Source organism: Peromyscus eremicus, chromosome 1 (assembly GCF_949786415.1).
Source record: "Peromyscus eremicus chromosome 1, PerEre_H2_v1, whole genome shotgun sequence".
Taxonomy (NCBI): domain Eukaryota; kingdom Metazoa; phylum Chordata; class Mammalia; order Rodentia; family Cricetidae; genus Peromyscus; species Peromyscus eremicus.
Window position 1 is genome coordinate 25,463,124 of NC_081416.1, and position 13,297 is coordinate 25,476,420.

Here is a 13,297-nt window from a genome sequence, read left to right on the forward strand (position 1 = left end):
CTGGGCTCCTGTAACTCAGGCTGTATCTCACTGCTGTGGTCTCTGCTGGGATCCTTGGTCTGGGCTCCTGTAACCTGGCCTGTGTCTCACTGCTGTGGTCTCTGCTGGGATCTGTGGTCTGGGCTCCTGTAACTCAGGCTGTATCTCACTGCTGTGGTCTCTGCTGGGATCCGTGGTCTGAGCTCCTGTAACCTGGCCTGTGTCTCACTGCTGTGATCTCTGCTGGGATCCGTGGCCTGGACTCCTGTAACTCAGGCTGTATCTCACTGCTGTCAAGGCTCTCTTTGCTAGTTGTGAACTCTGGCTTCTCCTCACCTGTCTTTCTGGGTCTCAGGACTTGTGGTCACTTGTAGTGTGAATACCCTGTTGTAGCATGATCAACATGTTCTTCTTGCTGTGCACAATAGTGCAGGTCTTCTGGCTTCTCAGGAGGCTGAGGCAGAAGAGTCACAAGTTTGAGGGCAGCCTGGGCAACACAGTGAGATGCAGTATCAAAGGAACGTTTTCTTTCTGGTTCATATTTGGATGTAGACGGGGCTCATGGGATGACTAGTTAGAAAAAGAACATCGTCCTTTTCCTAGCTGTTGACTTTAACAGAACCCTGGGGATCTGCAAACTTACAGATAGGTGCTGTCAGCCAGCTAGCTGTCTCTCGGTGAGTGCTTGTTCAGAAGCCCCTCCTGTGGTGAAGGAAGCAGGCTGAATTGACTCAGCGGAAGTGCTCTGTGCCTAGATACCATAAGGGAGAGACACTGCAACAGTCACCTCGCTCACCACAGATTTCGAACAAATGTCTTGTCTTTGTCCTCCACCTGGTATAGATTTTGTTCCCGGTCCTTGGTTGAAGGTTGATTTATGTTCACATTTCAACCCCATTCCCAAGCAGCGTGGAGAAGCCAGGCTGGAGGTCTCACCCGTGTGCCATGTGGGACTCTACTAGCTGTCCTTTCTGTCTTTCATGAACCATGATTGCCACCAAGTCTGATGACCCGAGTCCCATCCCTGGGATCCATGGAAGGAGACAGTCAGATACCACAAGTTGTTCTCTGACCTCGGTGCGCATGCCATGGTTCGCACACACAAATGAATTTTTAAAATGTAAGGCTTTTAAAGGCATGATCTTAAGGCCAGAGACCTCATAGACCTCCACACTCATAAAACATGGTGGAGGCATTGGCACGGGACCCAGCTGTGCAGTCGTACATTTTGAACTGTGGGGATGATGTCAGGATCCTTTTAAACCTTTCACCTCCTAGCATCTCAGAATGTGAAAAATGGTAAGGATTATCCTTTATAAAGCAAAAGAAAATAAAATCCAAACTATTCCCCCTCTAGATTTTTTTCAGTCTACCCCAGGACATCTCTAAAATTAATAACTGAATTTGCTATATCTGGAAGGTTGTGGGTGATTTTTGTTGCTAGCAAAAGTCTATTTGCACATTGCTGCTTTCATTTCCTAGGTATCTGCCATCTGCTTTTTAAGCTGCAGGATTTCAGCTCACAGACAGGTGACACTAAGCATTCCATTTAGCTCTTCCTGGTACAGCCTACTTGTGGGGACCTGCGTTAGCACTGTGGTGGGCGTGGTAGTTACTGGGAGCATTAATAAGGTGGCTGTGGTTTTTTAGGTTGGGATATAGTCTGTGATTCAAGCCAAGAAAATTTTGAGTGCATGTGTTAAAGGCTTTGGGTACTCCCATTAAATGATTTTTCCAAGAAGACATGTGGCTCTGTGTGATAGGAAATGGCCTAAGTGAGCTAGAACCTTTCATGGAATACCCCAGTCACAGTAAGGCCAACCTGGAGACAAGAACCATGATACCTAATCCTTAACTTTGGAACACTTTTCAATTGTTTTGAACTTCGGGTATAAACACTGCCCTTTTCCTAGCTCTTACACGGTGTATTTAAAAAACCCGATGCATTCCTACACGTGTCCAGCAGTCTCTACTTTTCCGTCGGTGGCTTTGGTGAAGATGACTTCTCAAAGGCTTGGCAGACCTGTGGGAGTTCCAACTGAGTCATTCTAAGTGGGTCCTGTCAGAGCACGAAGGTCCCAGCTGCGCTGCTTCAGTGAAGCTGCTGTCAGAATTGTTCCATTTGGGGAGATAAGTTTGTTCAGAGTTCCTCAGGCCTCAGGGAGCCCTTTCACTTTGTTTTAAATTATATGTATGAGTGTGTTTCTGTGGGGGAGTAAATATGCATGTGAGTGGGGTGCCCGTGGAGGCCAGAAGAGGAGGAAGGCAGATCCCTTGGAGCTGAAGTTACAAGCGGTTGTGAGCCATCTGTGGGTACTAGGGACTAAACTCAGGTCCTCTGCAAGAGCATCAAGTGCCCTGACTGCAGAGCCATCTCTTCAGCCCCAGGAACTTATTTTTAAATGGTAAACTTAGGATGCTTCCTTGGGCCAGAGAAAGCAGTCTAACATCGCAGTTAGAAATGCTTGTCCTGACTGCATCACATATCCACAGTCCTCCTAACGAATATCTTGACTAGGAAGTGTTGAATCTTATCTGTCTCGGTTGTCAGCTCTGCTTAACTTAGGTCTGTTGTGTTTGCCTTTAGCTGTTAAAGATTCTGTGTTGACAGCTTGTTTATGTTATCATCAGCTGATTTTCTGCATCTCTCTCACTGGCAACTTCCACACATGTTCTGAACCTATCCAAGTTAAAAAATTTCAAAATTAGTTCTACCTCTTCAGCTACTATAATTCATTCCTGGAGGTATTGGAGAGACTCTTTCTGACAGAGACATATGGTGTGTCAAGCTCACATTCACAGTATCTCTTGGGAGGCCCTAAAGCTGGAGTTTGTGCTTCTTTTTGAGACAAGAGTCCCAGTGTATAGCCTAAGCTAGCCAGGGTGGCTTTGAACTCACAGAGATCTGCCTGCCTCTAAGAGTCTGTGCTTTCAGTCCTGGAAGTACTGTGGCCATCTAAAGCCATGCTGCAGCTGTCTCTATCCAGGACTGTTGTCTCCTTTGGTAGCATCACATAGGACCTCCCAGTGAGTCTGGTCCCTCTGACAATGTCCTTTCCAAAGCAGGATGCTCCGAATGGAAAGAGTTGATGGTTCCAACCAAGAATGTGGCTAGTTTTCCCTTCATTTGGTTAAAGCCTTGTCTCTAGCGATACAGCACAGCAGTGCCTCAGCTCCTCATTTCTTGTTCCCTCATCTCTGAGCCCTAGAGAGACAAAGAACACCCACTGCCTCTACTACCCGGTAGTTCACCCCTGCAGAGTGATATGTGTCCGGGTGAAAGTGAAGGACCCCACTTCAGAGCTCTGTTTCCCATTTGAGTGGCCTCCAGCCTTCCTTGTACTCACTCCTCATGATCACATGCCTCCAGGTTCTCTTGGGGAACCTCTGTTGGATGTGTTTCTTTTAAGCACAGAGGTGGTGTTGTCTTTGTCCTTTCCGCTCATACACAGTGGGCTCTGAGTAGTGTCCCACAGCCTCCCCACCCGTGATCTCCATACCCTTGTTTTCCACCTCTCCCCGGCTGTGCACTCCCTGACTGTGTATGCACACGTTAGGTCATCTGCAGGTGCCTTCCTCTGTCACTCTCCACCAAGCTTTTTAGTCTGTAAGTTCAGTCTCTCACTGAACCTAGAGCTCACTGTTTCTGCTCCACTGGTTGGCCAGAGAGCCTTCCCCACCCACCTGCACCCATCTGCCAGCACTGGACTCCCAGGTACATGCCTGGCTTTTATGTGAATATTGGGCATCTGAACTCAAGTGTGCATGTTTGTGCAGCAGGCACTTGGCCAGCTGAGCTAACCACCCCACCCCCGCCCAATTTCCTTCTTAAAATCCTTGGCAAATCTCACAATTAGGTTTCTCCTTTTGTTGGCTTCCTCCTATTTCCAATTCATGCCAGCATGACCACATCTACCCTGTAAGGCTTATACCTTGTGTTTGTGCTGTCAACTTTTGTGACCAGAGACAAGTCTTCCGTTCATTTCTGTTTTGTTCTGTCTCCTTACTTGGCCTCTTCTCCAGCTTGTCCCCTTGCACTCTGCCATCTGCAGTCTTTGCTTTTAATTGGCTTCTGTCCAGCCACCTGGAAGCATTCCTTACCTTCTCCCAGGGTGGCTAGATATCTGATTGGCTTACTTGAGTGGTAGCTCTCATCAAGGGCGTACAGTCTTTGGCTGCCCTTGATAGAGCTTTTAGACATAAGCCACACTGCAGCTGACCTTGTCCAGTGCCTCATCTCATTACCACAAACCTTCTGGTCCAGAGAGGGAGAACTCTGCACCTGTCCATGCTCTCCCTGCTGTCTGATCTGCCTCCGAGAGTTACTTAGGCCATTTTTCCAATTGATTTGGGAGGTCAGTATTTTGACTGTTAGAGACAAAGCAAGCATTGAAATCATTTTGTTGATATCTGACATTCTTTTTGTCTGTATAATTCTAGATTAGCTAACAGCTACCTGCAGTCCCCTAGCTAAGGCTCTGCCTCGGTTCTTGCCTGTAGGAGTACATCATCACAACATCACAGGGTGACATCACAGTCACCCCACGTGGCTGTGAATCTAAATGTTTCTGAATGTCATTCTTCTGTCCTGTTCCTCTGAGTGTCCTGGAAGTAGAGGGTCAGCTGGGTTGTGAGGTCACTTCTGCCTAGACTGTGGTTTTTGGGCTTTTGGGGTGGTCTGGATCTGTCACATGGTTCCTACCAGGCTGCTGTCATCAGTGTCCTGGCTAAATTGACGGTGGCTGGCAGAGAAACCAGCTTCTTTTCTGTTGTGTCTCTTTATCAAGAAGAGTAGAATTAATTTGGATAGTTAAATACAATACGATAGTAAAATACCAGCCAATAGTACAGAAGGTGCTGGGATAAGGCAGAAACTAGAGAGAGTTTGGGAGTGCCTTTAAGAAACTTATGTTATTAGTTCAGTTTCCTATTTTTTATCTTGTTTGGGTATACATGTTCATGTGTGTACAGTGTGTGTGAGTGTGTGTGTGTGTGTGTGTGAGTGTGTGAAAGCCAGAGGTTGATGTTGGGGTGTTAGTTACTCTCCACCTTATTTTTTGAGATGGAGTTATTATCCAATAGCTGTCCTATCCTGAAGAACCTAACTCTAGTACCTAATATGTTCTTAGCTGTAAAAGGAATGGGAGAAGGGGAGAGGAGAGAGATGGCTTGGCAGTTAAGAGCACTAACTGATGTTCCAGAGGACCTGGGTTCAATTCCCAGGCCGTCCAGTGTCCGATCATGCCAGATTTAAAAAAAAAAAAAAAAGGAAGACGGGAAACACGTGACCCCTCTGTCCTCTCCTTTTAGGCAGCAAGCCCTAGAGAGCCTCTGTCCCTCGTCCGTGTTGAGCCCGTGCCTGGCTCTTAGGAGATGGAGGCAGAAGATCAGGAGTTTGGGTCATTCTGGGAATCACACTCAGGCCCTAAACTTGTACGACACTGATTTTATCAGCTGAGCCACCCATCTGGCCTCAGAAGCTGTTTCAGAGCAACATTATTTTAGAGAAGAGCTGTGTCTTCTCTTCCATTGTTTAGTGATGGTCAGTGAGCCTATAAATATCAGTCACATGGGTAAATCCATTTTGAACAAAATAATCGCCCTCCTGCAGTAGCATGGGACAATCTAAACATCAGTGTCCTTCACGGAGGGTTTCTCTTTCGTGGAAGTCTCTGTACTTCAGATCAACACCTTCCATACAGGTGTCCAGAGAGGCTTTGTAGTCAGCTCTGCTCACCCAAATGGAAGGAGGTTGGGGATGTCTTCTGGAAAGCCTCTCAGAGTTCAGTATTGTCCAAAAGTTGTATGTTTATTTGGGAACAGGTGCTCTATTTAGACTCCTATTGAGTGGCATTAATGAAGTAAAAATAAAAATGAGGAGAATTCATAGACTTAAAGGGCAGTTGGAAGGCTGTAGGAGTGATAAAGTTTGAAAGGGTGACAGGAAGTGAAGACTGTATTATGCTGTATCATCTGACCTGACAGGGGCGTCATGCCTCCTGATTACCAGGGGACGGAAGGCACACTACATTCCAGCAAGGAGTGCGTGTGTGCGTGTGTGTGTGTGTGTGTGTGTGTGTGTGTGTGTGTGTGTGTTGAGACGGACTCTTGTAGCTCAGAATGACCTCAAATCCCCGATCTTCTGCCTCCATCTCCTAAGTGCGGGGGTTACGGGCACACGTGTGACCATGCCTGGTACAGCACAACATGACCTTTTAAAATCAAAAGTCAAGGTGTCTTAGAATCAAAAGGGAGAAATGCCTGACCTCTGAAACTTCAGACTAAGGGAGGAAACTACTGCAGCAGATAATAAAGCATCAGCTGTGGCTGGCATGAAGGGCTTTACGGCAGCTCTTGCAAAGATCTGACATGATGCTGCAGACCCTAACAAAGAGTGCCTTTGCAGATGTGCAGTACACAAGTGACCTCTTTTCTGTATCAAAGACGATGTCCAAAAAGTGACTAGACCATGGAGGCTGAATCCAGAAAAAAAAAATTAAAAATTCTTCAGCTTAACAACAGAGTGACAGCCCACTTAAAATGAAGAGATTTGAAAGGCCTTTCTCCAGCTAGGACATATGCATGGCCATGCTTGGAGTAGGAGTGCATGCCTGTCATTCACAGCCCTGAGAACACCGAGACAGTTGGGTCATGGGTTCAAAGCCAAATACTGAAAGCCTATCTTTAAAAACAAAAAAAATGGACAATATGCAGATGAAAAGGAGCTAAATAGCCTCGGTTATTAAGTAAATGCCAATCTTAACCATGTGGGGCCACATCCTACCCACCAGGATGGTTACAACCCCACAAATGGAAACTAAGTAGTGGCACACGTAGTCTGGGGCTCTGCTTGGTGAGTTGGCGTGCAAAATGGTTTATAGCTGTGGAAAAGAACGCGGTAGTGCCTGGGAAGCGAAAACACTGACTGGAGAGACGGCTCAGCGTTTCAGAGCTCTTGTCCTATAGACATGAGGACCAGAATTTGAATCCCAGAACCTGCGTCCTAAGTTTCCCCACAGAAGTGCCTGCAATTCCAGCTCCAAGGAAGGCTGAAACAGGAGAGTTGCTGGGACTTGCTGTCCTCCAGGTTACCAAGAGGCCTCCACACATATACCTGCACACACACACACACACACACACACACACACACACACACGGTCACGTACATAGACACCTATAAATACCACAGAAACAAATCTTTCTAAGTTAAAATCAAATTGCTGTCTGCCCAACTAAGTTCATCCCCAAGTATCTACCCTAAACAAACTAGAAACAGCTGCTCTCACATATGTACACCCATGCACATGTCAAAAGGGGTAATCACAGCAGACTCAAGGCAGAAACAACTGGTGTCATCGACAGACAAGTGAACAAAATGTGCGAGTTGGGTAAAAATGTGTAATGAATACCGTTTAGCTACAATGTGCATGACGCGGTGCTGGGGATGGAACCCAGAGCCCTGTGTGTGCAGCATGGGTGAACCTTAAAACCTCATAAAGGTCAAAGAAGCCCGAGGGAACAGATCTCATAGTATGCAATTCATTCTGTGGAATACCCAGAATAGTAAAACGTAGAGAAGGAATATAGAGTGGTCCCCAAGGGTGGAGAAGTAGGTAATTGGTGGATCCAGGACTTCTTGTTGAGGTGGTAGAAGCATTTGGTAACCTTAGGTGGTGTCTGCACACAGTATAAATGTATTGAGTAGCACCGACTTACTCACTTTAAAATTGTTGATTTGGCCGGGCGGTGGTGGCGCACGCCTTTAATCCCAGCACTTGGGAGACAGAGCCAGGCGGATCTCTGTGAGTTCGAGGCCAGCCTGGGCTACCAAGTGAGTTCCAGGAAAGGCGCAAAGCTACACAGAGAAACCCTGTCTCGAAACAAAACAAAACAAAACAAAACAAAACAAAACAAAACAAAATTGTTGATTTGGCCAGACATGGTGGCTCACACCTTTAATCCGAGCATTCTGAGGCTAGAGGGCCTCTGTGAATTTGAGGCCTATCTGGTCTACATAGCAAGTTCTAGGCCAGTCAGAGCTACATAGTGAAACCCAGTGACATACCTCCTCACAAGGACACACCTTCTAATCCTTCCAAAACAGTTCATCAGCTGGGGACTGAGCATACAAATAAAAGGATTGACTTGGGGAGATGGCACAATAAGTAAAGTATTGGCGTGCCAGCGTGAGGACCCGAGTTCAGATCCCATATAGCCCTATAATCCTAGCGCTAGGGTAGGGTGGGGAGGGAGGGCAGGAGGTTCACTGGGCTTACTGACTGCCTGTGGAGCTCAAGTTCAGTGACAGACCTGTCTCAAGGAACTGAGGTTGAGAACAGGACACCCACTCCTCTCTACTAGCTTCTTTTCGTACTCCTGTGCATGTGCACCGGTACACAGAAGTGTGCATGCAACACACACAGATTGTTGTGTATCAGAAAAAAGGAGAAGGGGGAGGGGCAAGCTTGAGCAGTTAGAGTCTGCACTGGGACATCACTAAAGAGGGGAGTCCAGGTGACCTGCAGACTGTCTTGAGTTGGGGCCATTGGAGACAGGAAACAGCTAATTTGCTGAGGCAGCTGAACTCAGTCCTGTAGGTGGAACAGAACCTTTTGACCAAGGAGAGGACCTTTGTGGTGGACAGTTTAACTGGCATGTGTATGTGGAGAACTAAACCAGAGAAGACAGAGAACCTGGTGGCTCAGTAGATGCTGAGCACATCTAAGCAGAGTTTGGCCCGGCCTCAGGAAGCCAGAGGAAGTAGAGCCGTGCCTACGGGGTGTGGGGCAGAGCTCTGGGCGGCCGACTTCACTCATAGGAAATCTATAAAGTAGGACAGGTTTTTTCCTCCTGGTGTGCAGATGAGAACAGGTTTCTGATGTGGCCTGGCTATGAGCCCAGACAGGCTTGATTGCAGAGCCGTGTTAGTTTATGATGCAGAGATTAATATAAGAGATTTTTTAAGTCCTAATTGTTCAATCTTCAGCTTAAGGTGGGGGGGGGGGAGCAGTAAAGACATTTCTCCCTGGGTGACCGAGAGCATGAGTCTTCTCGTGAGCGTCCTACAGGGGAAGTGTCCGGCCAGCAGACAGACCTGTGGACAGGAACCCACAATGGGAGGTGACTATAGCTTCTGTGCCCTCCCCCTTCCCAACTTCCACTCCCTTGGTGAGACCCCGACTCATGCCCTCCTAGAGGCTTCTGGGTCTGACCGTTGACCCATCATTGAAGACCAAGCTCCAGCTGCAGGGCTGCTCTTCCCCGGCGTGGCTCCACCACAGGTGTGGCAGAGACTTGGTCAGACTCTCCACCTAGGTGCTTATTCCTGGTGTTCAAGACAAAGAAATTCACACTCCAGTCTTTTTTTCTAGGCTCCGGGAAAGAGAAACATGACAAGCAGGTGTTTTCCTCTTTGGTTTTGAAAGGCTTTCATGCTATGTAGCTTGGTTTCATTTTGGTTCACTAAATGCTCCCTAAAGGGCTGTGATAAACACCCGCTGATCAGCTTCCGGTGATGGAGAGACTAAGATGATAAAGCACGCCCAGACTAGTAGGAAGCCTGCTTCTACAGTAACGTCTCGGCATGTCCCCTTGTCCCCAGTCCCCCGTCCCCCTGCAGTTACCAGGGTCCAGTATAGCCCTGGGACAGATTCAAAAGCCTTGCCATCACAACAGAAGCCCCGAACCTCCCTTGAGCCTACCAGTCACCGTCAGACCTGGTTCCCTGCCTTCTCAGGCTTGTAGCCTGTGTCTGAAGAGTTCCCCCAGCTGGGATGTTGTTTGTCCGTCCTGCACTGGGCTCTGTCCATCCTCAGGAGTTATGGCTGCACAGCTGTGTGTGGGTTGGGCCCTTTACAGATCAGGTAGCCGGTAGAACACACAGAGAGGTTGAGAACTGACAGGATACCACTTCAGGTTTGCAGACGAGGCTAAGGAAGCCTTGCTGAGCCCTGTTCCCTGTCTTTTCTGTCCGGGTCCAGGTGGAAGTGAAACCATATGTGCTGGATGATCAGATGTGTGACGAGTGCCAGGGCACGCGCTGCGGTGGGAAGTTTGCCCCGTTCTTCTGTGCCAACGTCACCTGTCTGCAGTACTACTGTGAATACTGCTGGGCCAGCATCCACTCCCGAGCCGGCCGAGAGTTCCACAAACCGCTGGTGAAGGAGGGTGGTGACCGCCCTCGGCACGTCCCGTTCCGCTGGAGCTGAACCCCGGGCGACCCAGCTACAAGTACTGGAGTAGATCACAAGGAGGAAGAGAGGGCACTGCCTCAGGGCTCACGGTGTTCTGGAAATCTGTGCATTCGTTCTCGATTTTTAAAGAAGAAATGGGTCTTTTTATTATTATTATTATCATTTACAGTCATATTACTGAACTCAGCGTCCAGTATAATGCAGAATCGCAGAGTGTGTAACGGTACCCATTTGCACTTTGACTCACAACTTGTCTGCTTGGTACCTTGATTTCTTACACCTGATCTGTCACCTCCACAGTACGTAGACTGCCAATCTCATCAGCGGCCGTCAGGTTGACGTCTGTGACTCTTTGTTTGATGTTGTGGTGTTGTGGCTCTGATTGGTTTTACTGGAGCATGCACTTATTTTCAGAAACGTAGAGAGTCGCCCCTAGGACAAGACTTACCAAAGGTCACACGTGTAAGTAGAGGCCGATGTAGCAAACACTTTACAATCAGCAGCAGTCAGTAGTGGGGGTCACGTAGAGTAAGGATAGCCCTTCATGAAAACAAGTCTGTAGTCACTCTGTACAGGTACAGATACCTCACAAGCTGGATCTTTCATTTTCCTTCATGTTTGAGTTTTGTTTTGCTGAGGATTTGGGTTAGATCTTTTAGTGTTATGTAAATTTATGCTGCAATGGCTTTTGCTGCTATTAAAATGGTATTGTGGATACCATAATACTCTATTCAGGCTAAGGTATCAATTAACAACAAAAACAAGAACCCAACACACACTTTTGTGGTTTAGGGATAGAGCCAGCTGCCGGAAGGAGAAGAGAAGAGACCAGAGAGAGCCAGCAGAGGCCGCCGTTCCTGACTGCATGTTTACCTAATGCGGTTGCTGCATGCAATAAATTTTATATCCAATGTCTAGTATAAAACCTTCCCACAATGCACAAATTAAGAATCTATATAAGCTATAAAATACTCATTTTTTTAAAGGATTTTTTTTTTCATTCAAAGAATTGGTAATCGGTGGGAGGAAGGCATGCCTCAATGGGTGGAATGCTTGTGGACAAGAAGAGCCCATACCAGGCCGACCATTATTCAAACCAATAGAAAACCTAGTGTAGGATACTCTTTCAACAAATCTGTGGACGGTGGATGAAGTACTTGCGGTGCTCTGTTCTATATTGTGCAATTTCTTTTCTATAGTGAAGTGATTATGTCTAACTGTGATCCAATGTAACTGTTAAAAGCCTCTGTGTCAGACATTATGAACTTGACCATTCATAACTGGTATATTATTAAGTAACACATGAGCTCTGAGTTATGACCTCCTAGTGCTCACACCACTCTACATAGCTTCAGACCTTGTCCAGAAAGCCAAAGAGCTCATCTTAGCTTACAAACACTAAGACTATACACAATATCTAGAGATAAGTTGTCAGATTGACACTGATGCACATGGTTAAGAAAGCCACGTAAGGGTGACGCTAAAGAAATGGCTGTACTAAGATGGCCCGGGCAGACGCGGCCTTCCGTGCGAGACACTAACTGCTAGTTCCCTGGATTTACCCTGTGAAGCTTGAATAGGATGGGGCCCTGCTCATGCTACCGTGCTCATTCCTTTAGCATTCACTCCTGGGCTGTGGAGAGTACTAGGATCAGCAAAACACGGTGATTGCAAGACTGTAAAGCTTTTTAACCCTCCGTCCTTGTCTTGAATTCTGGGGACAATCTGACCGGATGCACAGTGCAGAGTAGGTTTGTCGCTGAGTCTTTTGTGCTGTGGTCTCCTTGTACCGTCTGGAAGTTAGTGTGGCTTGGTTTTTTTAGTTGTAGTTGGTTCTTTTTGTCTCTCTAGTGTTTAGTTGTGAATACTGGCTCTCCAGCTACAGTTTGTTTTCAAAAAAGGAGAAACAAAATAGTTTTTTACTGAATTAAAAGATGCCTATTAGATCCCTCCCCCTTGGGGGTTTTCTCTGGGCCTTTTGGGAATCATTGCTTTTCTGCGGCCCAGGTGTGGTTTGGTTTGGTTTTGTTTTTTCCTTTTCTTTTTTTTTTTCTATGTTTGTGTTTTATTTTTTTTCATCTGTATGGGAAATTTTGTTACGCACTACTACTTTTTATATTCTAGAACGTTTTCAAAAGTTGGCTGATGATTTTTGTTTGTTTGTTTTTAAGGAAAAAGGCATGCTTTCTGACTGACCTGATCTTTTGCAATACCTCAATTTTGAAATATAGGAAAGAAAAATGATATTTTCTAAGTAAGTTTATTCAGAAAATATATATTAATTTAATTCTGCAAGAAAATGATTTAACAGATGGGTAACTTTATTTTTTTCATGCTTATTTGTGTTTTTTGAAAATGAAGAAGTTAGAGCTTTATAACTATAATATTAAAGATCATATCTAACCTACAGAAATCTACCTAATTATGTGAAAGATGCAGATGTTTGGAAGAAGCACCCCTCTTTCATGTACTAAAATAACCCTGAGCTCTAGAGAAGCCGGAAGACTGTGCAGCGTAAACTAACGCGGAGGCCACAGTGTCGCGGAGACCAGGTTGTAAGAGAGACTCCATTCGGTGCTGAGAGCTGTGACTAGGTGATGGGAACTACTTTCCTTAATTTGTATATTTATAATCAAGTGTTGATGTGCGACTGACCAGGATTGTGAAAGAGTTCTTCTGTTTGTATTTTTTTAAAGAGAACTTTTTTAGTTTATTAAATTATAACATGTTCCCTTTTGTTTTTGTAAATAAATGTGCCCCTCCCCTCAAGTTCTTAATGTTATATTAAAAGAGAGGGTCCTTCAAAAAAATTATTTTTTAAAACACAGAGGTGTTCTGCCCTGCAACTTGACTGGGAAGCCCCTGGTAACACAGGTCCTGCCGTGGCCTTTCCTTGATGGGACACTTGAACTAGTGGATTTTTTGAAGGCTGTAACTAACCTCGATTCTTTGTTGTTACGTGCAATACTGTTTGTACTGTTTGTATAAAAAATAGAAAAAAAAGAAAAGAAAAAAGGCATAAATCTTTATTGCAGATTTATTTTCATTGCAGACTTTAGACATTGTGACTCACAGAACTCATTTTCTACTGTCAAAAACGTACCTTTTCCTCATGCTGGTATTTT

At 46.0% G+C, this 13,297-nt stretch overlaps 1 protein-coding gene across 8 annotated transcripts in view; it reads left to right on the forward strand.

The window, feature by feature from the left end:
• Cpeb3 (cytoplasmic polyadenylation element binding protein 3) overlaps positions 1 to 10,421 on the forward strand; it is a 188,147-nt gene extending 177,726 nt beyond the window's left edge. For all 8 annotated transcript variants that reach the window (XM_059258700.1, XM_059258683.1, XM_059258692.1 and 5 more), the window contains one exon: positions 9,960 to 10,421. In XM_059258700.1, the coding sequence (XP_059114683.1) occupies positions 9,960 to 10,187 (228 nt within the window). In that variant the 3' untranslated portion in view covers positions 10,188 to 10,421. The remainder of the gene's footprint in view (positions 1 to 9,959) is intronic.
• Positions 10,422 to 13,297: the final 2,876 nt, after the last annotated feature.